At 43.6% G+C, this 20,687-nt stretch overlaps 1 protein-coding gene and 1 long non-coding RNA gene across 3 annotated transcripts in view; one reads left to right on the plus strand and one right to left on the minus strand.

Moving 5' to 3' along the window:
• The first annotated feature begins 6,565 nt into the window (after positions 1-6,565).
• LOC144667846 (uncharacterized) lies at positions 6,566-6,970 on the plus strand. The gene is made up of 2 exons (XR_013573384.1): positions 6,566-6,680; positions 6,846-6,970. It is a non-coding gene; the product is annotated as an uncharacterized LOC144667846 (long non-coding RNA).
• A 138-nt stretch (positions 6,971-7,108) lies between these two features.
• lasp1 (LIM and SH3 protein 1) overlaps positions 7,109-20,687 on the minus strand; it is a 148,712-nt gene continuing 135,133 nt past the window's right edge. The window contains exons 5-7 of one of the 2 annotated variants that reach the window (XM_078529367.1): positions 11,534-11,645; positions 8,548-8,627; positions 7,109-7,557 (exon numbers count right to left, since the gene is read on the minus strand). In XM_078529367.1, coding sequence (XP_078385493.1) covers positions 7,384-7,557; positions 8,548-8,627; positions 11,534-11,645 — 366 coding nt within the window. In that variant the 3' untranslated portion in view covers positions 7,109-7,383. Of the gene's footprint in view, positions 7,558-8,547; positions 8,628-11,494; positions 11,646-20,687 lie in introns of both variants that reach the window. The other variant, XM_078529366.1, reaches the window with a different exon arrangement.

Genomic DNA, 20,687 nt, shown 5'->3' on the forward strand with positions numbered 1-20,687 from the left:
ATTCGCAATTCCAGGATTTTTATTTGCACTGACGTAAGCTGTTTGAAAAATCTGCAGAAATGATTACTGAACAATATTTTACACAAACCTGTTGGAGAATGTGAAATACCAACCATCTCTCACGGTTCCAACAGCCTCCGCACTCCAGGTTTGTCAGATCCCTTGGTTGTAGCTGCTGCCATCTCTCACAGGACATAGATGATGTAGGAGAGGATCACTAAACTCACAATGGCAAAAAGCATCAGCAGGAAGACATCCAGCATTGTGAACAGATTGAAAGAGGGACCAGGAGGACAGTGAATACACTGGCTTCCAATAATGACCCGTTTTCAGATGAATAAGGGAGAGGGTGGGGTTGCGGAAGGCAGTGAGACACCAAGTGCATGTGGAGGGAAGTGCATTATGCCTTGAGAAATGGCCTTGATGAGGAAATCTGCCAAGGTTGCTACCCTCAATTAATGTCCATGATCCCTGTTAGTGTGTGGATCTACTCGGAACTAGGTCGCAGCAGGAGACTCCCAGGAGGACCACGAAAGCTTTTAGGGATGTTCTCAAAGCATCCCTGAAGACGACAAATGTAATCGCTGACTCATGGGAGTCCTTGGCTTGTGACCGCCCAAAATGGAGGTGGTTTGTTCAGGAAGGCACGGAACATTTCGAGAGGATTTGTAGGGGACATGCAGAGGTGAAGTCGAGACATTGGAGGGAACGCACGCGCCTCCAAACAACCCATCTACCCAATCCTCCAGTATCACCCCATCCTGCGTGCGGCAGAGTCTGCAGCTCATGCAGTGGACTTATCAGCCACCTCAGAACCCATCAAACCAGAGTGGAAGCAAGTTATATGTGATCCCAAGGGACAGCCTAAGAAGTGGGGGGGTGGGGTGGGGAATGTAGGAGGAATACAGGACCAGACTGGGCTGTGTCTCTGTTCTTCCAATCCTAACCTCTTATGCCTCCACCACTTCCTTTTTTTTAAAATTTGTTCAAGGAATGTGGGCTTCGTTGGCTATGCCCATCCCTAATTTCCCTTGAGAAGGTGGTGGTGAGCTGCCTTCTTAAGCCACTGCAGTCCATGTGGCATAGGTACACCCAGTGCTGTTAGGAAGGGCGTTCCAGGATTTTGACCCAGCGACAGTGAAGGAATGGTGATACATTGCCAAGTCAGGATGGTGAGTGTCTTGGAGGGGAACTTCCAGATGGTGGTGTTCCCATGTATCTGCTACCCTTATCTTTCAGATGGTATTGGTCGTGGGTTTGGAAGATGCTGTCTAAGGAGCCTCATCTTCAGCTATTTAGGCTCTAAGCTCTGGCATTCCCTCCCTAAACCTCCCCACCTCTCTTTCCTTTAAGGTGCTCCTGAAAGCCTCCCTCTTTGGTAAGCAGCAGCTTGGCCAATCTAAATATCTCCTTCTTTGCCTCAGTGCCAATACCAGCCCGATTATGCTGTTGTGAAGCACCTTGGGTCATTCACTATGTTAAAGGCACAATATAAATGCAAGTTGTTACTTTTGGTGGCACCCACAGAGTCAAACAGCCTCTTACACACTGTGTTGAAACACAGATATGGGCAGTAATACAGGAGGGCTGTCAGCTCCTGTGGGATTGAACCTGAACAGGAGTCAGCAGCTTCAGTTGAGGAGGGGAGAGGAGGAAAACAGGAAGGAGTTATAGACATAAAAAACAAAGTAGTAAATGATGCAAATAACAGACACCCAATATGATCATAAGTCCCATAAAATCACATGGTATGTACAGGCGAGGAAGACTATTTATTTAATTTTAATTCATCCACTTATCATTACTTGAGTTCGGATGATTCACAGGTCAACACTCCCAAGGTCAGATAATGCACAGTGACAACCCTGCCCAATTCACATAATGCACAAGGCCAACACATAACTTCGGATGATGCACAGCACTAAAAGATGTCAGTGGAAGCTCAGTCTACTCACTCAACATCCACACAAGCCACTTTCCAACAACTATCACAGAATATTGATCAGGATCAACATCGAGGATGATTCCCCCCTCCCCAAAACCCAGTGTGCTGGGGCTAACTGTAGCATCCCACCATCCCAGTAATCTTGCTTAGAGGGGACATTGCCATAATGTTATCACATTGACAGATGTACTATTGAATTAAGTTTGTATTGCAGCATACACATTGACCCAGCTACCAACGTGGTAGTTTTGGCAACTGACCACTTCAGCACCCATACCCACGGAACAGCTCCCCATCATTCTTTCCCCAACCCACACCCCAGTACCAGTATTGTTACTCTCTGGCTGAAGTGAATTGATTCAGAGAATTGTGATTTTTTTTAAAAAAACCTTCTATTAATTTACTTAAAAGGGTTTTTCCTGATGCAGAAAATTTTCTCAGTTTCAGATCAGAGCCTGGAGTTGAGAGGAAGTGAGCTGTGGAATCTTGCTGCCTTCTAGATTGACACTGCAGTGCAGTACAAAGGGAGTGCTGCACTGTCAGTGGTGCTGTCTTTCATATGACACATTTAAACAGAGGCACAGTTTCTCTCAGTGGATGTAAAATATTCCATGCACTATTTTGAAGAGGAGCAGGCAAGTTCTCCCCATGACCTGCAAATATTTAATCCCTCAAACAACAACATTAAAAAAAATCTGGTCATTTTCACATTACTGATTGTGGGAGCTTATTGCGCACAAATCACTGCCATGTTTCCTATATCACAACAGTGATTACAGCTCAAAAGTACTTTGCAAGTCATGCAGCGTCTGTGGAGAGAGGATCGATTCATGTTTTAGCTCAATTATTCTACATCAGAACCTAATCTTTGACCTGAAACAGTAACTGTTTCTCCACATGTGCTGCCAGACCTGCTGAGTATTCCAGTACCTTTTCTTTCTATTTCAGATTTCCAGTTGAGTCAGCACTTTTTTGTGAAAGCCCTGGACTGTGAAATACAAGCTTTTCTTTATTAAACCAGGCATAGTTAATGAATGAGCACCAATAGCCAAAGACTAAGTTAGAAGGCTGGAAAGGACTTTTCAACTTTAAAAGTTACGTGAGAAGACCTCAGTGGTGCTTCTTTAATTAGATGATTTTATAAATAGATGATTTTGGATCAATTCAGCTAAGACACTGGGCACAGGTTCAAATAGGCAAAAGACAAATTCGAACAGCTATGAGCACCTACTTATAGAATGATGCCAGGGGTGTGAAAAATCCTTGCACCAGTTAAGGACCAATCGGATGTTGCGATCCAGGTATGTAGAGTGTTTCTGTTGGTTGAGCTCGGATGAGCTCAAAAGGTCTCCCTCATCTCTGTCTGGTGAAGATGATGAACTTCCCGTGTGATATTCTTAATTCATCACATCGAATTGTTCACAACATCAAACTCCAGTGATAAACTGCATTGTCGTGTTGCAATCTAAAATTCTCACCCTTCAGAAACAGCCCAGATTTAAAGAGACAAAGCAAATTGTACCTGCTGGACGTTTTCTCTGGCTCAAGGGATCAGAGGTGAACTTATTAAGTTCACAATTACCTTACTGAAATTCTCCAAACCCCATAAATTGTATATAATCCTAATTAAAATGATACTTCTTCAATTCTAATGTCTCAATCTTTCTGACAATGCATTAAACAAGGGATCATGTGCATTCTCAGGTGACCATAAGAGATTGCTTGGCACTATTTCAAAGAACAGGGCAGTTCAGCCCTCTGTTCTAGCCAATACTTATTCCCTTAATTGTTTAAAAGTTTAATTGGTTGTTATCTGATTGCTTTTTGTGCACAAATTGGCTGCTGCAATTCCTATGTTACAAGAATAACTGCACATTGAAGAAGGTACTTCATTGGTTGTAAAGCATTTTGGGATCCTCTGATGTGATGCAAGACACTATATAAATGCAAGTTCTTCCTTCCGGAGGAATAATAGATTTTTCCATAAACTGAACAGATTAATAGTTCCAATAAGAAAACACATTTCTAGATAAATAAATTCCGCACTATTGTCCCATATTATTTACCATCATTTAGTTTATTGACAATCTGTCATATAAGAATCATGCCAAAAATACATTTTTTCCTAAAAATTGCAAGCATTGTAATGAAGAATTCAGAAATGCCAAGACATGCTTCATCTGAATCACAGATATCCAGTATTTTATGCAATTACTTATATATATCTTTAATACCACCTTTTATTTCCAACCATCCTCTTAATTCCCAATTAATTAATTAATTAATTAATCAATCAATCATCAAATTCTTGCAACAACTCCTTTTTAAACATCCTGCACGTTGTATGGTTGGTGATGCAAAATGTCACACAAATCAATGGCACTTTCTCAGCCCAGGTGATTTAAGACGAATAGAGGACATTCCCTTTGCTGATGAACCCCACTTCTTGTAAGCTGCTGTGTGAGGGATGGGGTTGCTGAGACATATGCTGTGGCTGGGGATAACCCAGAGTACTTCACAGCGAAATACCTTTAACCTTATCCCCCTCCCTCAAATTCAACAAACCAACACCTATCAATGGAACTGCAGCTTAAACACAGTTGCTCCCCTTGCATTCAGCCTCATTTTAAACCAGCCACCCAGAGACCAAAGCTAATTCCAGATACTTCCTTTTTGCGGGTGCTTGGGTAACTCAATAACATCTTTAGCAAAAGCTCTAAGCTGAACATAAGCATGGTGTATAAAAACACAATTTTTCTACCAATTCATTAGCGATAACAACTGCGAATTTCAAATTAAATAGCGTGTTAAGACTAAGCAGTTAATGTACTGATTCCATGGAATGTTGAAAGAGTCATTAATATTGGCACGCAATGTCTACACATTTGTGCTTATGTACATATCTTCAGTGGGCCGCTAGCTTAGCTGCCTGAACTTTACCAGCATATCAGTTAACCAGTTATGTAAAGACTAGGCCATTTCACGTAAAGATTCCATTGCTTTTGCTGTTTTTAGAGCCAGAAACATAAGTAGCACCCCTCTACACAATTATCCAATTGCTACAAAATATTTCTGTACTTGTGGTGCACGGTCTAGATTAAAGACTGGCACCTGATTGAAGACTGTTCCAACATTAGTCAATGCAATATTCTATTCAGTGGAGCACAACCGTCTCATATTTATTTCACTATAAACAGTCAAAATAAACCCAGCTTCCAACTCAAAATGCTCCGGGGATTTACAATGCTTTCTAAGGATGCTGGGCAGTTTGCTATAGAACATAACAGCAGAAAGCTGTTAGACAGAGCTTTGGATGATACAATACAATCTTCTGAGAGATTTAATCAACCCATCAACATCATGTTCACGACCAAAAGTAGGAATTGATCAATTAATTAGTATAATGCCAGTCAAAGCAGCCAACTTACAAATTAATGACTTGTTGACACCTTTTAAGAAATAGTGGTACCACTGAGGGCAGCTGGTGCACTTCTGGCACCCGAGTTCATAAATGGACATATACATGGGCACAGCAAGATAGGCGCTGCGCTGCTGCTCTCTTCATGTCTCTGAATGAGATACAGCGAGTGTGTGTAAAGACATCCCAGACTAGTTCCCAATGGCTCATTACCCAGGTGGTGGAGGGAGTTGCTTGGAGACAGGTCTCCATTGTCAGCACAACTTTACTTGATAGGAATGATAAAATGTTGTTCAGGCAACCTTTTCTATGGCAAACTGATTCAATCTCACTAAAGCCCCAAGTATTATAAGTTAACACAGCAATGATTCAAAAGCAACATGCATTAATCCCTGTTAGACTAACCATTTTCTTTCCATCTCTCTTCAAGTTGCATATTGTAGCCAACTTGGGCCTTTCATAGTTTCATTTCAATGGCATAAAATGCTTCAAAATCTGATTTTCAAAATGGGACAAAAACATAGCAAATTAGATCGAGTTTGCAGATGTCACTAATGAGAAGCTCCAGCATAGTTTTGAAATGAGTGGCAGATGTTGGATGAACAGCCAAAGGTTGCATCACTGATCTTGCAAACATATTGAATGGGACAAATATCTTTCTTCCAGCTCAGGTTTTATTGGAACACCAATTTTGTAATTGCAAAATGTTACACCAGTTGAGTGTAACAAAGACTGATTTTTCACACAGTCGGGTTTAGGATGGGGGAGGGGGGATGATTGGCAGCAGGTTTCATCCACTTCTCCAATTCCATGGAGCAATTGAACTTCTGATGTCAGTCACCCAGTCCATAATATTCACTGCCATTTTTGAGGAAAAGGAGAGTTATGGAGGCTTTTTGTTCCAACCTGCTTGCTTCACTTCCCCTACAAATTACAAGAGCCAAAAGAGTCCACTATCTGTAGGAGACAATACATTGAGATTTCTGGTTTTACAAGAATTGTGGACAAGTTCCATTGAACAATTTGGCTGTGATACTTCGCACACAGTCAAATAATGTCCCTACACTCACTCACTAGGTTAACACATTAAGAATGAGGTAAAAAAAAAAGATAGCATTTAGAACACTGGAAATCCAGTCTTCCTGTTATCTGTGTGTCTGTGATTCTCTCTCTCTATGTGCACCTGTGTGTCTGTGTCTCTCTGAGTTGTGTGTTTTTCTGTGTTGTCTGTGTGTGTATTGTGTCTGTGTCTCTGTGTGTTATGTGCATCTGTGTCTCTCCATGTGGTGTGTGTGTGTCTGTGTCTCTGTGTGTTATGTGCATCTGTGTCTCTCCATGTGGTGTCTGCATCTGTGTCTCTCCATGTGGTGTGTGCGTCTGTGTCTCTCCATGTGGTGTCTGCATCTGTGTCTCTCCATGTGGTGTGTGCGTCTGTGTCTCTCCATGTGGTGTGTGCGTCTGTGTCTCTTGCTCTCGGTTTAGAGCTGAAGAATCAAACAGGATTTTTGACAAACTTTATTCAAGCTCTCCTTCCATCCGAGAGAACAATCCTGTATTTTGGTCCTGGTCTACCTCGAGTTATTTCAGCAATTTACAAGCGAGAAAAACCATGCTTCAGTGTAACTAGGATAGGTGTGACTAAAAGAGGCTTAATCTGAGATTATCCAATTCAATCATCAAGAACGGTAATCCAGAACCAAGAATTTCAAATTAAAGATCTGCAAAGGGTCAGATTATTTTTTTAAAAAAAAGGGGGAATTGGGCAATGCAGAGCAGTGAAAAGCTTCAACAGCTGACTAGCTTTCCCTCTTCAGGATAGTTAAGCCAAAGAAAATTTTGACTGTGTTCCAGTAATACTAAGATCAGAGAAATGGAAATAGCTATGTTATGTAATCGGAACCACAATTTAATACATTATTGTTTTTACCTAATATTTTTGTCAAATTACTGTTGGGATCCATACGTAATTTATTTATAATATATATAACCAAAGCATAAGCAGGCGTTGATCTGGGCTCCATTACACCGCTTCTACGTAGTTAGCTGGCAGCATGCCAGTGTCGCCTGTTCTCTCCACGGTGCCGTACATCCATCCCTCGTCAATCTGTTGTACATCAACAATTAAGTCGCCATCTAAGAATGAGATCTCATCGTCGTCAGCTGCTGCATAATCGTACACAGCTCTAAATCGCTTCTACCAAACAAGACAGGATAAGAGAGAGAGATTATCAAAGGAGTCGTTTAGCTCCCCACCCGCCATCGCACACACATTGCCCACCCCCCCATTACAGTTCCTTGAGTGAAGTTAACCATCTGGACCCTCACTAAATGACCATTCTTCATGTGCTTCAAGTAAACATCCACAGCTCATGGCGTAACATTCTTACCTCTGAATGGGAAGGTTGTGGGTTCAAGTCCCATTCTGGAGACTGGAGGACATTTTTTTATATTATTTCAATGGGGCGGGAGCATCGCTGGCTAAGTCAGCATTTTTTGCCCATCCTTAATTGCCCTTGAGAAGGTGGTGGTGAGCCATCTTCTTGAGCCACTGCAGTCCATGTGGTGTAGGTACACCGACGGTGCTGTTAGGGAGGGAGTTCCAGGACTTTGATCCAGCGGCAGTGAAGGAACGGCGATATATTTCCAAGTCAGGATGGTGTGTGACTTGGTGTGGGTGTTCCCATGCATTTGCTGCCTTTGTCCTTCTAGGTGGTAGAGGTGGTGGATTTGGAAGCTGCTGTCAAAGGGGTCTTGCTCAATTGCTTCTTGCATATGGTACACACTGCTGCTTCTGTGCATCTGTTAATCCAGGTTAACATTTCCAGTGCAGTCATGCTTCACTGTCAGAGGTGCCGTCTTTCAGATGAGACATTGAACCCAGCCCCCATTCACCCATTCAGGTGGATGAGAAAGATCTCATGACACCATTTCAAAAAACAGCAGGGGTGTTCTTCCCAGTATTCTGGTCAATATTTATCCCTCAGCCATCACAAGAACAGGTATCTGCTTCTTTATCTCATCGCTCTTTGTGGGATCTTGCTAAGGGGAAAATTGGCAGCTGCATTTCCAACATTACAATAGCTGTCGATTGACTGGGCTGAACTTTGGTGCAAGGTGCTATAGAAATGCAAGTTGTTTCTTTCCCACAGAACAGTTAGAGGGCTCAAACAAGTTAAGAACTTACCCCTGTTGAGGGAGGTGGGGCACATGGTGCAGCGGGCGGAGTGTAGTCTTGGGATTGGGGCTCCTGATGTTGCTGGTAACCTGAAGAAAGGCAAGAGAATTAAACAGGGTTTGGGGACAACTTGCATCATTGTAGCAAAGGCTTCAAAATGAAGCATTGAAAATGTGGCCTTTGTCTCTAAATTTTGAAGAGGTGATTCAACACGAGAAAGTGTTCCACAGCATCACAGTCCCTGTCCTATTCTCAAGAAACTTCTCCCTGCTTCTTCACCAGGATCTGCGTCTGTGTCTTTGTTTTCTGTAACTTTGTCCTACACCCTTTGTAGAACCCAAGCTGTAATTCAATATCCCAATTAACTGTCTATTTATCCTTTGCTTCAGTTCCATAGCAACCCCAGCCAGAGGTTAACTTCTCAAAATCTAATGATGTCATATCCAAGAAGTCCAATTAGCCTCACGTTCCAGAATTATCTTAGTTTCACTTTGGACTTAAAGGGACAGCTCACGAAAGAAAATTTAGAATTTTTCCCAAAGCACAAGGGTCAAGACACCCAAATGGCCTCTATGTTCTTCCCGCATGAATTTGTAAATCTTCCCTATGGTTCCAGAATTTCATTCCCCACCCCCCCACCCCCCCCCCCCCACCCCCCCCACCCCCCCCCCCCACCCCACCCCCCCCCCCTCCCCAAACCCCCACCAAGTTTGGAAGAACTTTTCTTGCATCGCAGTGAGGTGACCAGACTCTGGTGGATTTTATGAATGCAAGCCAGAGGGAAAATATTGTCACAGCTGCTTTTTCATGGAAGTCCCTTTTAACATGTTCAATCACATTGTGTTGATATGGTTCTCTCAGTTTCCCTTCATTGGAGGTGGAGACCTTGGCAACTGCATTTCAACCAAACTGCACAACACCAGCCATCCACTTACCCCCCACCCCCAACCTCACGCCAGCCATCCACTCACCCCCCACCCCCAACCTCACACCAGCCATCCACTCACCCCCACCCCTGCAACCTCTCACCAGCCATCCGCTCACCCCCTCCCAACCTCACACCAGCCATCCACTCACCCCCCACCCCCAACCTCACGCCAGCCGTCCACTAACCCCCACCCCTGCAACCTCACGCCAGCCATCCACTCACCCCCTCCCAACCTCTCACCAGCCATCCGCTCACCCCCTCCCAACCTCACACCAGCCATCCGCTCACCCCCCACCTCCAACCTCACGCCAGCCGTCCACTCACCCCCCACCCCCAACCTCACGCCAGCCGTCCACTCACCCCCCACCCCCAACCTCACGCCAGCCGTCCACTCACCCCCACCCCTGCAACCTCACGCCAGCCATCCACTCACCCCCTCCCAACCTCACACCAGCCATCCACTCACCCCCACCCCTGCAACTTCACGCCAGCCATCCACTCACCCCCTCCCAACCTCTCACCAGCCATCCGCTCACCCCCTCCCAACCTCACACCAGCCATCCGCTCACCCCCCACCCCCAACCTCACACCAGCCATCCACTCACCCCCTCCCAACCTCACACCAGCCATCCGCTCACCCCCTCCCAACATCACACCAGCCGTCCACTCACCCCCACCCCTGCAACCTCACGCCAGCCATCCACTCACCCCCTCCCAACCTCACACCAGCCATCCACTCACCCCCACCCCTGCAACTTCACGCCAGCCATCCACTCACCCCCTCCCAACCTCTCACCAGCCATCCGCTCACCCCCTCCCAACCTCACACCAGCCATCTGCTCACCCCCCACCCCCAACCTCACACCAGCCATCCACCTACCCCCTCCCGACCTCACACCAGCCATCCACTCACCCCCTCCCAACCTCACACCAACCATCCACTCACCCCCTCCCAACTTCATGCCAGCATCCACAGAGGCCAATGCTGGAAATGAATAGACTGGAGTTAATTAACACCGCTCACACTCGGAACACTGAATAAGTAGAACAATGAATATGATTTGGGAAAGGAAATGAATGGAAATATGGAAGAAATGCAAGGCCTAAGGGTGGGGGGAGGATGCAAATTTAAGAAATTTGGAGATGGGGGTGGAAATTGAAGACATGTCGAGTTACAAATGCTGGCCATTTGCAATGGTACAGGATACACACCATGCAGCAAAACCATAGCTCCCCTTTTGTGGTGCTGCACATAAAGCACCATAGAGTCAGCAAATCATGGTCAGGGTGACAGGGGTTGTGGTTGGAATAAAAGAGGTAGAGCTAGAATTTCACTTTGAATCATCAGGTGTGTGCGTGTGTGTTTGATCACATCCCTACTGTATGAAGACCTACCTAGCTAGACAACTGCTGCTCCAGTCAACTAGTTATTTATTTTAAAAACTTTAGGATGGATGTCATGGCTTGGATATCAAGGAAGTTGCAGGAGGGATTTACCAGAATGGTGGCTGGGTTGATGACTTCAGGTGCAGAGAGGTTGGGGTTGATCTCCTTGGGCAGGGCAGGTTAAGGGGAGATTTGACAGGGAGTTAAAATATTCCTTTACAATCTTCCATACCCAATAAACCAAACAAGACCAGACAGGAAGAATTAGAACAGAAAAAACAGGACCAAATCAACCTTGCTAACTAAAGATGGGATTCTAATGTGATACACAATTTGGTAAAGAGTGTAGAAAGGGTTAATTTGGAGCACTAATTCAAATTATAGTGACAATTGGACAAGGATACAAATTAGTGAAAGACAAGTGCAGGATTGACATTGGGAAGGTCTTCAGACAATGAGTGGTCAACCCAATTGACAATTTCAAAGCTAAGAGTGGTAAGAGTTTTGTTAGTGGACCTCTTGATAGGGCAGCAGATGCAAAAACCCACTGCGAGATGTTTTAATGTGTTAGGGACCGGGGGCTGGTGCTTGTTACCGGTGGTCATACTTAGAACCAAAGATTGACTGGCTGGTCTTCCTCACCCGTCTTTAGTTTGCGATCGTGTGTGCTGGGCAGCTCACCTCGATGCTTCTCAGGCTGGACGTTGTATTGCGGAATATCATTCGAGTGCCTTCGTTCACAAGCTGCAGCAGAGGTGCCTTTGCTTTTCTCAAATTCTTCATGATATTTTATCTGATGGCAAAAAAAATGTTTTTTTAAAAATTTACACGTTAGAAACAAATCATGGTTGTAGCTCATCGCTCTGGGGGAGTGAAACAGTCACTTCGTTAACCTGCTTTAAATATGTGGTTAACCCTAGTGGTGGACTCTACTCCTGTGTCATAGAACCGAGTGCCCATGAATGTTAACAAATGGGGACCATGTAACAGGAAAGACTGAGCAGGCTGGAGCTCTTATCTTTAGAAACAGGAGGGCTGTGGGAAAACCTAATAGATCTTTAACATTATTAAAGGGTTTGATCAGAAAGTAGTGAAAATGGGGAGATCAGGAGTCAGGGCTAGAATTGTATATTATAATAACAGTTAAATATAAATCCAATGAGGAATTATTTACCCAGAGTGGTGAAACTATAGAACTTAACACCAAGAGGAGGACAGCATAGGTGTACTTAAGGGGAAGAGGTGATCTTGTGACACAGTGGGTAGCATCCCTGCATCTGAGCCAGAAGCTCCGGGTTCGAGTCCCATCCAGGGCTTGAGTGGCCAAGAAAGATGCAGTCATAATGTGGCCAAACAGGTTGATTATCAACCTGCAAATCCTTCCAACACTAGCCAATGACGGGATGGTAAGAACAGGAGAGGTTCCTGGTCAGCCATGTGATGGGAAGAACATTGGAGCCTCCACTATCGCTATCCTTGGCTCCAGGCTACAACATGTACGTAAAAGTAATCTAGGGACAGCAGCTGGGGAATTTAAATTCAATTACTTAATAAATCAGTAGTGGTGACCAGATAACCAACACATTGTCACTAACGCCCTCTCAGGAAGGAAATCTACTGCCCTTACCTAGCCTGGCCTACATGTGACTCCAGACCCACAGCAACGTGGTTGCCTTCTTAAATGGCCCAGCAAACCATTCAGTTATATTCAAGAAGGTGGCTTACCACCACCTTCTCAAGGGCAATTGGGGCACTAAATGCCACCCTTGCCAGCAACACCCACATCCCTTGACATGAATCCAAAAAACACATCGAAACCTCACTTATTTCCTGAACATGCTTTTCCACCCCATTCCACAAGGTGATGCTCTCACATGGAATAAATTAATGTTCCACTCTCAATAGGCCAAATTCTCAGGACATCAACAGTTTCCATAGAAACACCTCAAAGGCAAATGCACACCCATTCAATTAACTTCAGTGTGTCTATAACCTGATGTTAACACACATGCTCAGACAACACACACTGCAGTACTGTACACTGGCTGTTTTTTCACTCGTTCAACAACTGCAAACTGCGTGTGTATAACAGACACTCTGCTACATACCAATTGACAATTGTATACGAGTTGGCTGGCTAGGAATGCAGTTCCTACAGTAAAAATACCAGCTTTTAGATTATAATTACATAATAAAGACCGTGTATGTGTAGATTTATATTGCAAGTGTTAACTGATAACATTGCAAGATCATCGGAACATAAGAAAATATCATTCAGCCCTTAACCCATTCCATTAAAATCATGGCTAATCTGCATCTTAACTCTGTCTGCCCACCTTGATTCTGTAACCCTTAATACCCTTGTTCAATAAAAATCAATCAATCTCAATTTTGAAATTTTCAATTGACCTCTGGCCTCAAAAGCATTTTGGGGAAAGAGTTCCAGATGTCCACGACCCTTTGTGTGAAGAACTGTTTCTTGGCATCAAGCTAATTTTTAAGGTTATGCCTTCTTGTCCGCGAGGGATAATAGGCATCTCTCTCCATTTGAGAAGAGAGAATCGGTTACACAGACTGAGGCCTCCCATGAGCTACTGGAACCTGTAGTTTTGTTCTGCCTCCGAGTTCTATTCCATCATCTAACCAGCAGGGGTAGGCAGAGAGCCAACATCATACCAGGAAAACGCCGTAAAACCTCTCCCCGTTTTCTCTGGTCAGATGAGAGGAATAAATCACATGCCTTCCCTTTTCCTGTCCCCTTTCCCGACCATCGCCCCAGGCAAGCAAAGGCATAAGTATGAGGAATTCAGTTAGCGTGGACCGTGTATCATAGCCACAGTTACAGACTAGGCTTTTTAACAAATTAGACTGAAACAAAAACTATACTGAACTGTTGCTCCTTCACTTGCTTCCCAGACATGCAATTCCTCACACATTCTTCCCTCACAAAGAGAGACTCCTTTCCAGAATCTCACCCAACCCATTCTTCACCTACAACCCCAGGCCGTTTAATCTTTATTGGGCATCACAGTCAGGCCTAAGCCATCAACACTTCAACCAAAGTAACCATTTTCTGGCATTAGTTGTGACTCAGAGGTAGCACTCTGAGTCTAAAGGTTCTGGGTTCAATTCCCACTCCAGAGACTGGAGCACAATAAAATCCATGTGGACTGACACTCCAGTGCTGCAGAGGTGCCTTCTTTCACATGAGACATTAAACACAGGGCCCCACATCTGCTCTCTCGGGTGTACTTCAAAAGAAATAACTCCATGGTACAATCTTGAGGCTGAGAAAGAGGTTTCCTACGTGTCTTGGGCAATATCTATCAACAACAACAAAAGCTTGCATTTATATAGTACCTTAAATGCTGTAAAACATCTCAAGATGCTTCACAGGAGCAGTCTCAGTTAAAATTTGACTCTGAGCCTCATAAGGAGACATTAGGCCCGATGACTGAAAGCTTGGTCAAAGAGGCACATTTTAAGGAGTATCTTAAAAAGAGGGAAGAGGCAGAGAGGTTTAGGGAAGGAATTCCAGAGTTTAGGTTAGGGCTTAATGGTGGACTGATTAAAATTGGGGATGTGCAAGAGGTGAAAGTCAGAGGGGTGCAGAGACCTCAAGAGGGTTGTGGGGTTGCAGAAGGTTCCAGGGATAAGGAGGGGTGAGACAATGGCAGGGTTTGAAAATTAGGATGAGAATTTTAACATTGAGGCATTGCTAGACTGGGAACCCACGTAGATCTGGGATCACTGGGGTGATGGGTGAATAAGACTTAATGCAGTCGTGTTTTAGATAAGCTCAACTTTCTGGAGAGTGGAAGTTGGCAGGACACCCAGGAGGGCATTGGAATAGTCAAATCTAAAGGGAGAAGATTCCATTGCGAGTTCTTGAAAAGTGGAGGTTTGAAACCCTTGTGTGAAAAACGGAGTTCAGTGAGGTTGGTTGGCTCACCGTATAACAAGCATCTGAGGGAGTTGAGGAGGGATCCATAGCATCTGGCTGAGGTGGTATCTGTCACTTGGTTTCAGAGGGTGGTGTGTCTGACCACAGGGTGCCTATTGGTTTACACAGAATGTACTTACTGTGAACATCAGAGTATAAGATAGCTTTGTAACTTGTGTTATCCTTACAAATCTGAATATATCTGTAAAGGTATAGTTGTGGGTGAAGGAGTATTGTAATATAGTTCATCTTTTCTTGTTAAATAAATGTTTTATGTTTTGTTAAAAGTTCATCAGCTGACTCCTGTAGCTCTGTTCAGTAGCCCCTCTCCACATAGTTAAACAAACAAATTAAAGGTTAGGATCTATCAAGCTGGGTTCCACTCTGGAATCAGGCTTGTCCAGGGGTAACCTCAGCTGGGGGATCATAAGTCTTCACTGTAGAAGACACAAATAACATCTCAAAAATAAGTGTAAATTAAGAGGTGAAACGGAGGGAGGAACTTAAAACATTTACAATCACCAGGGAAAGGGTACTGAGAAAATTATTAGAACTAAAAGCAGACAAGTCCCCAGGTCCTGATGGACTTCATTGTAGGCTTTTAAAAGAAATTGCTGATGAGATGGTAGATGCATTGGTTTTAATTTTCCAAAATTCCCTAGATTCTGGAAAGGTTCCGTCAGATTGGAAAATAAAAACGTAACTCCTCTTTTCAACAAAGAAGAGGGACAGAAAGCAGGAAACTACAGGCCAATTACCTTAACATTTTCATTGAGAAAATGCTGGATCTATCATTGCGGAGGTTATAGCAGGGCACTTAGAAAATCTCGATGCAATCAAGCAGAGTCAACATGGTTTTGTGAAAGGAAAGGGTTTGACTAGTCTATAAGCATTCTTTGAAGAAGTAACAAGCAACGTGGATAAAGGGGAACCTGTAGATGTGGTGTATTTGGATTTCCAGAAGGCATTTGACAAGGGGCCACATCAAAAGTAACTACACAAAATAAGAGCTCATGGTGTAGGGGGTAACATATGGATAGAGGACTGGTAAGCTAACAGAGTAGGGATAAATGGGTCAGTTTCAGGTTGATAAGTTGTAATAAGTGGATTGTCACAGGGATCAGTGCAGGGGCCTCAATATTTACAATCTATATCAATGATTTGGATGAAGGGAGCAAATGTATGGTTGCTAAACTTGCTGATGGCACAAAGGTAGGGAGGAGAGGAAGTTGTGAAGAGCATTGCGGAGCCTGCAAAGCGATATAGATAGGTGAAGTGAGTGGGCAAAAATCTGGCAGGTGGAGTATAATATGGGAAACTTGTCTACTTAGGCAGGAAGAATAGAAAAGCAGCATATTATTTAAATGGAGAAAGATTGCAAAGCTCTGTGGTTTAGAGGGATCTGGGTGTCCTGGTACATGAATCACAATATGTTAGCGTGCAGGTACAGCAAGTGAACTGAAGGCAGATAGGATGTTATCATTTATTGCAAAGGAAATGGAATATAAAAGTAGGGAAGTTTTGCTACAGTTGTACAGGGTGTTGGTGAGACCACATCTGGAGTACTGTGTACAGTTTTGGTCTCCTTATTTGAGGAAGGACATAATTGCAATGGTTGCCATGCAGGGAATGTTCACTTGACTGATACCTGGGATGTGGGGGGTTGTTTTATGAGGAAAGGTTGGACAAGTTGGGCCTGTATCCATCGGAGTTTAGAAGATCAAGAGATGATCTTATTGAAACATATAAGATCCTGAGGAGACTTGACGGGAAGGATGCTGAGAGGATGTTTCCCTTTGTGGAGGAGTCTAGAACTAGGGGACAATTTAAAAATAAGGGGTCTCCCATTTGAGACAGGGATGAGGAGAATTTACTTCTCTCAGGGGGTCATTAGTATGTGGATCTCTCTTTCCCGGAGACCTCTGGAGGCACAGTCATTGAATATTTTTAAGGCGGACTTCCTGGTCAATCAAGAATCTAAGGGTATAGGGGTTTGAACAGGAGGTTGAGACCACAATCAGATAAGCCATGATCTTATCAAATGGTGAGCAGGCTTGAGGGACCGAATGGCCTATTCCTGCTCCTAATTCTTATGTATGTATGTATGTACGACCCCTCCCCGTTCCCTTCCCTCGCCCCAGAGGGATCATGGGATGCGAGGCTTTGAGACATAAGATTGGAAAAAGTAATTTTGCTAGCTGGTGAAAAACTAGAATTCCTCCATTCCTCGTTGGAAGTTGAATTTCCCTGAGGGGGTGCTGGTAGTACAAATTCAGCTCATGACATATTTCAGCACAAAGCATTTCCGCTTGAGCTCGGTACACCCTTCACACCTCTTCATAAACTGTACCATCCAAACTGCAAGCTCAACTTGGCTCCAGAATTTAAAAATAAAACACACCACACACTATGTGGGCTAACAGACAACGGATGCAAAGTCACATGAATCGCATTTTTCCATTTTTAGAAATTAGTCACTGCAAAAGAAAAAACCCATAAAAGGTATTCACATGTGCACTTTTTTTTTTAAAAAAGGGAGAATCACAGGAAGCCACAAGAAAGCTTTTTGATTTGCATCACCATGCTGTCAGCCCACTGGTTATAAACCCGAGGAGATCCATTTAACAACCCAACCATGTCCACTCCTCAACAATAGTTCAAAGAATTTTTTTTAAAATTGCATTTCTGCAGAATAACTTTTGCACCCACTTTTTTGAGTAGCTAATCCAGGGATTGGAGCTTGGGGTCCATCAACAGGCAAAGGTATCAGAGGAGACAGCCAAAAGCACACCATAGGCTTTCAGCATGCAGACTGATTTTCGATACGCAGAGGGTCAGTGTGGGTAAATAGAGTTGAACCACATCAGCCATGCTCCTACTGAATGGTAGAAAATAAAATTGAGGGGCTGAATGGCCTCCTCCTGTTGCTATGTTGATGGTTGGGCACCAGATGAGAGGACAACTAGTGTCCTTACATTCTGTTCTGAACAACTAGGCAATTTCTGCTGCCAATACACCATTCTTCGCACATGAGCTCAGACAGTGAGCAAATACTTTTTTTTAAACCATAACAGACACTGTTTAGCCTTCTGTTTTCATTTGACAGCAACAAAAGCACTGGGTTGTGATTTCTGATTAGGCTGGAATGTGAGTAGTGGGTGTGGTATCTGGAACCTGCTGATGCATAAGAGACCTGTGGCCCACCATGAATCAGCAAACTGCTTGGAGGGGGCAGGGAAGAAAAAGCAAATTATCCAAGGCACTTGACAGTCCTTTGACTAACAATTGCAGTTTATAAATCTGAGTTAAAGAACTTGAGCAGCCAAGGTGTTATTCCCAGGGGATACAAGAGGGCTCTGCAAATATCTCTTGGAAACTACCAGAATATTCTTGGTCGGTCTTCCAATACAACTCAGTCATTTTCAAATTGTTTATCGGTAATTTGGCTATCGTCACAGCAACATGTCAAGAGTAATAGACTGCTCTAAACACATTAAAATAAAATCAGTCCCGCTATGAATGATGAGAGTCACTGGATAATTAAAACACTTCAGAATCTTGCACCCTGTATTTCCCAGCCTGAAACTGCTTCATCAATCCATGGCTGGAAAATAATTTTGAAAGTATACCTGTGTATGTGTTAATACACTAATAACTGTGGCACTGTCATGTCTGAGTCAGATAGCTGTGGGTTCAAGTCCCCCTCCAGGGACTTGAGCATGTAATCCAGGCTGACACTCCCAGTGCAGCACTGAGGGAGCAAAAGGGCCCAGAACAGTATTTGAAGAAGAGCACGGGAGCTCTCCCACCATCTTGGCCAACGTTTGTCCCTCACCCAACACCTAAAGCAAATAATCTGGCCACTTATTTCATTGCTGTTTGAGGGGGCTTGATGCATGCAAAATGGCTGCCACATTTCAACAAAGATTACAATTTAAAAGTACTTCATTGGTTGTGAAGCACTTTGGGATGAGTTGAGGTTGAGAAAGTCACTATATAAATGCAAGTCTTTCAAATTGCCATGCATTGCATGGTTCCCCAATTGCTTGTGTAGATTCTATTAAAGAATTAACTCAGTGAGGGGGTTTCAAAGAAGTGGAAAGGGTGAAGAGTGGCTGCCAATGGTGGCAAAGGGAATAAGTTGTACATCAGCCTTAGGGGATAGGAGGGAGTCAAAGAGACAAATAGCCCACAGAGATCATTGAGATGGGGCATGAACAAGAGATCTGGAGACATCTTTCTTCTTTGATAGCATTTAGAAACCTCCTCCAATAAAAAAAAAAGGCTATGCCACAACAGTAAAATATATATATTTTAAATTATTATGCAAGTGATGTGATGATGGGGGAGAAAGCCAAATAAAGATCAGGGATATGGTTAAATACTTGAGTGATTGGTCACACTGGAACAATCCCATCCAATAACAAAGAGGATCTTCAATAGGGAAATATTTCAGGCAACTGTGTGAAACTGAAAACATAAGAGCAAGAGTTTGTCTGAAGAAGAACAATTCTAATGAAAGCTCATTGGGCTGGAACATTAACTCTGTTTCTCTCTCCACAGATGCTGCTGTGCCTGCTGAGTGTTTCCAGCACTTTCTGGTTTTATTTCCAAGAGTATAAATTTGGAATAAAGTCAATCTGGCACACGCTACTAAACCTTTGAAAAGTAGAGGAGAGGCAGCATGCAATGATTAATGGATTGAAGACAACAATCATCCCCTCAGGCAGAATAACTGGGATATGGGATTGTTTCAATCTTCATGCAACAACTTCTAGGGGGAAAAAGTACTGCCAGAGGCAGCAAACACCAAGAGAATTTTCACAAGTCAAAGCATGTGTCTCTTTCACTTTTCATCAGAAAAGATTATGTTAGTGCGCCCATGCACTTAAGCAAAGTGAGTACCAGGGTTTGATGCAATTGGAAGCATTTGGTTTAATGCCCATATGTTGTACAGCACAAAAGGAGGCCATTGGCCCATCATGCCAGCTCTTTAAAAGAGTTATCCAAATAATCCCACCTCCCTACTCCTTACTGTAGCCCAACAAATTTTTCCCTTTCCAGTATATATTCAATTTCCTTTTGAAAATTACTATTGAATCTGCTTCAAACATCCATATCAAGCAGTTCATTCCAGATCATAACTCGCTGCATACAGAAATTTCTCATCCCCCCCCACCCACCCTGTAAACTATCTTAAATCTGTGTCCTTTACTTACAAACCCATCTGTCAAGGGAAACAACCTTCCTTGTTCCAAGCAGAAAACTTCTCAATACAGCTCAGAGCTAAAACACAACCATTATGGCATGCTTCATGAACATTAAGATGACCAAAGATCTGGAGAACAATCGACCCAGAGCAGAAGGAAAGGAAAGCAGGAGTGTTCACCGATTGATTTTGATGTGGTTTCGAAAGCAGGATGGGCGCAGGAAGGTGAAGGTATCTGGAGGAGGGAGTTTCAGGCGATTGTAGCATAGTGGGTAAACAGTGGCCACCAGTGGTGGAGCAGAGAGCAAGGAGCAACCCAATATTAGAGTGCCAAAGGGGGAAAATCAGGCTGGTGGAGATTCCCAAGGTCAGGTAGAGTTAGACCATGGAGGGATATAAAAGTGAGGACAATGACCTAAAGTGGGGCTAATGGAGAGCAGTCCAGTGAAGCTCAAAGAACAGGGGTGTTGGGAATGTGGGACCACAACTGTAATTTGTGAAAGATTGAAAGCATTATAAAGAAATGTGAGCTTGCTGTGGTTAACATGTGGATACATTATGTACACAGAATGGTGGCATTCCAGAAGTACTGTGGAGATCAATATTGTGCATGCGTCAAATGGAGATGGGAACAATGTGTTCATTCATTCAAGATTTCCCTAGCTTAGGACAGTCTGGGAAAT

The sequence above is a fragment of the Cetorhinus maximus genome, chromosome 25 (genome assembly GCF_964194155.1).
Source record: "Cetorhinus maximus chromosome 25, sCetMax3.hap1.1, whole genome shotgun sequence".
Taxonomy (NCBI): domain Eukaryota; kingdom Metazoa; phylum Chordata; class Chondrichthyes; order Lamniformes; family Cetorhinidae; genus Cetorhinus; species Cetorhinus maximus.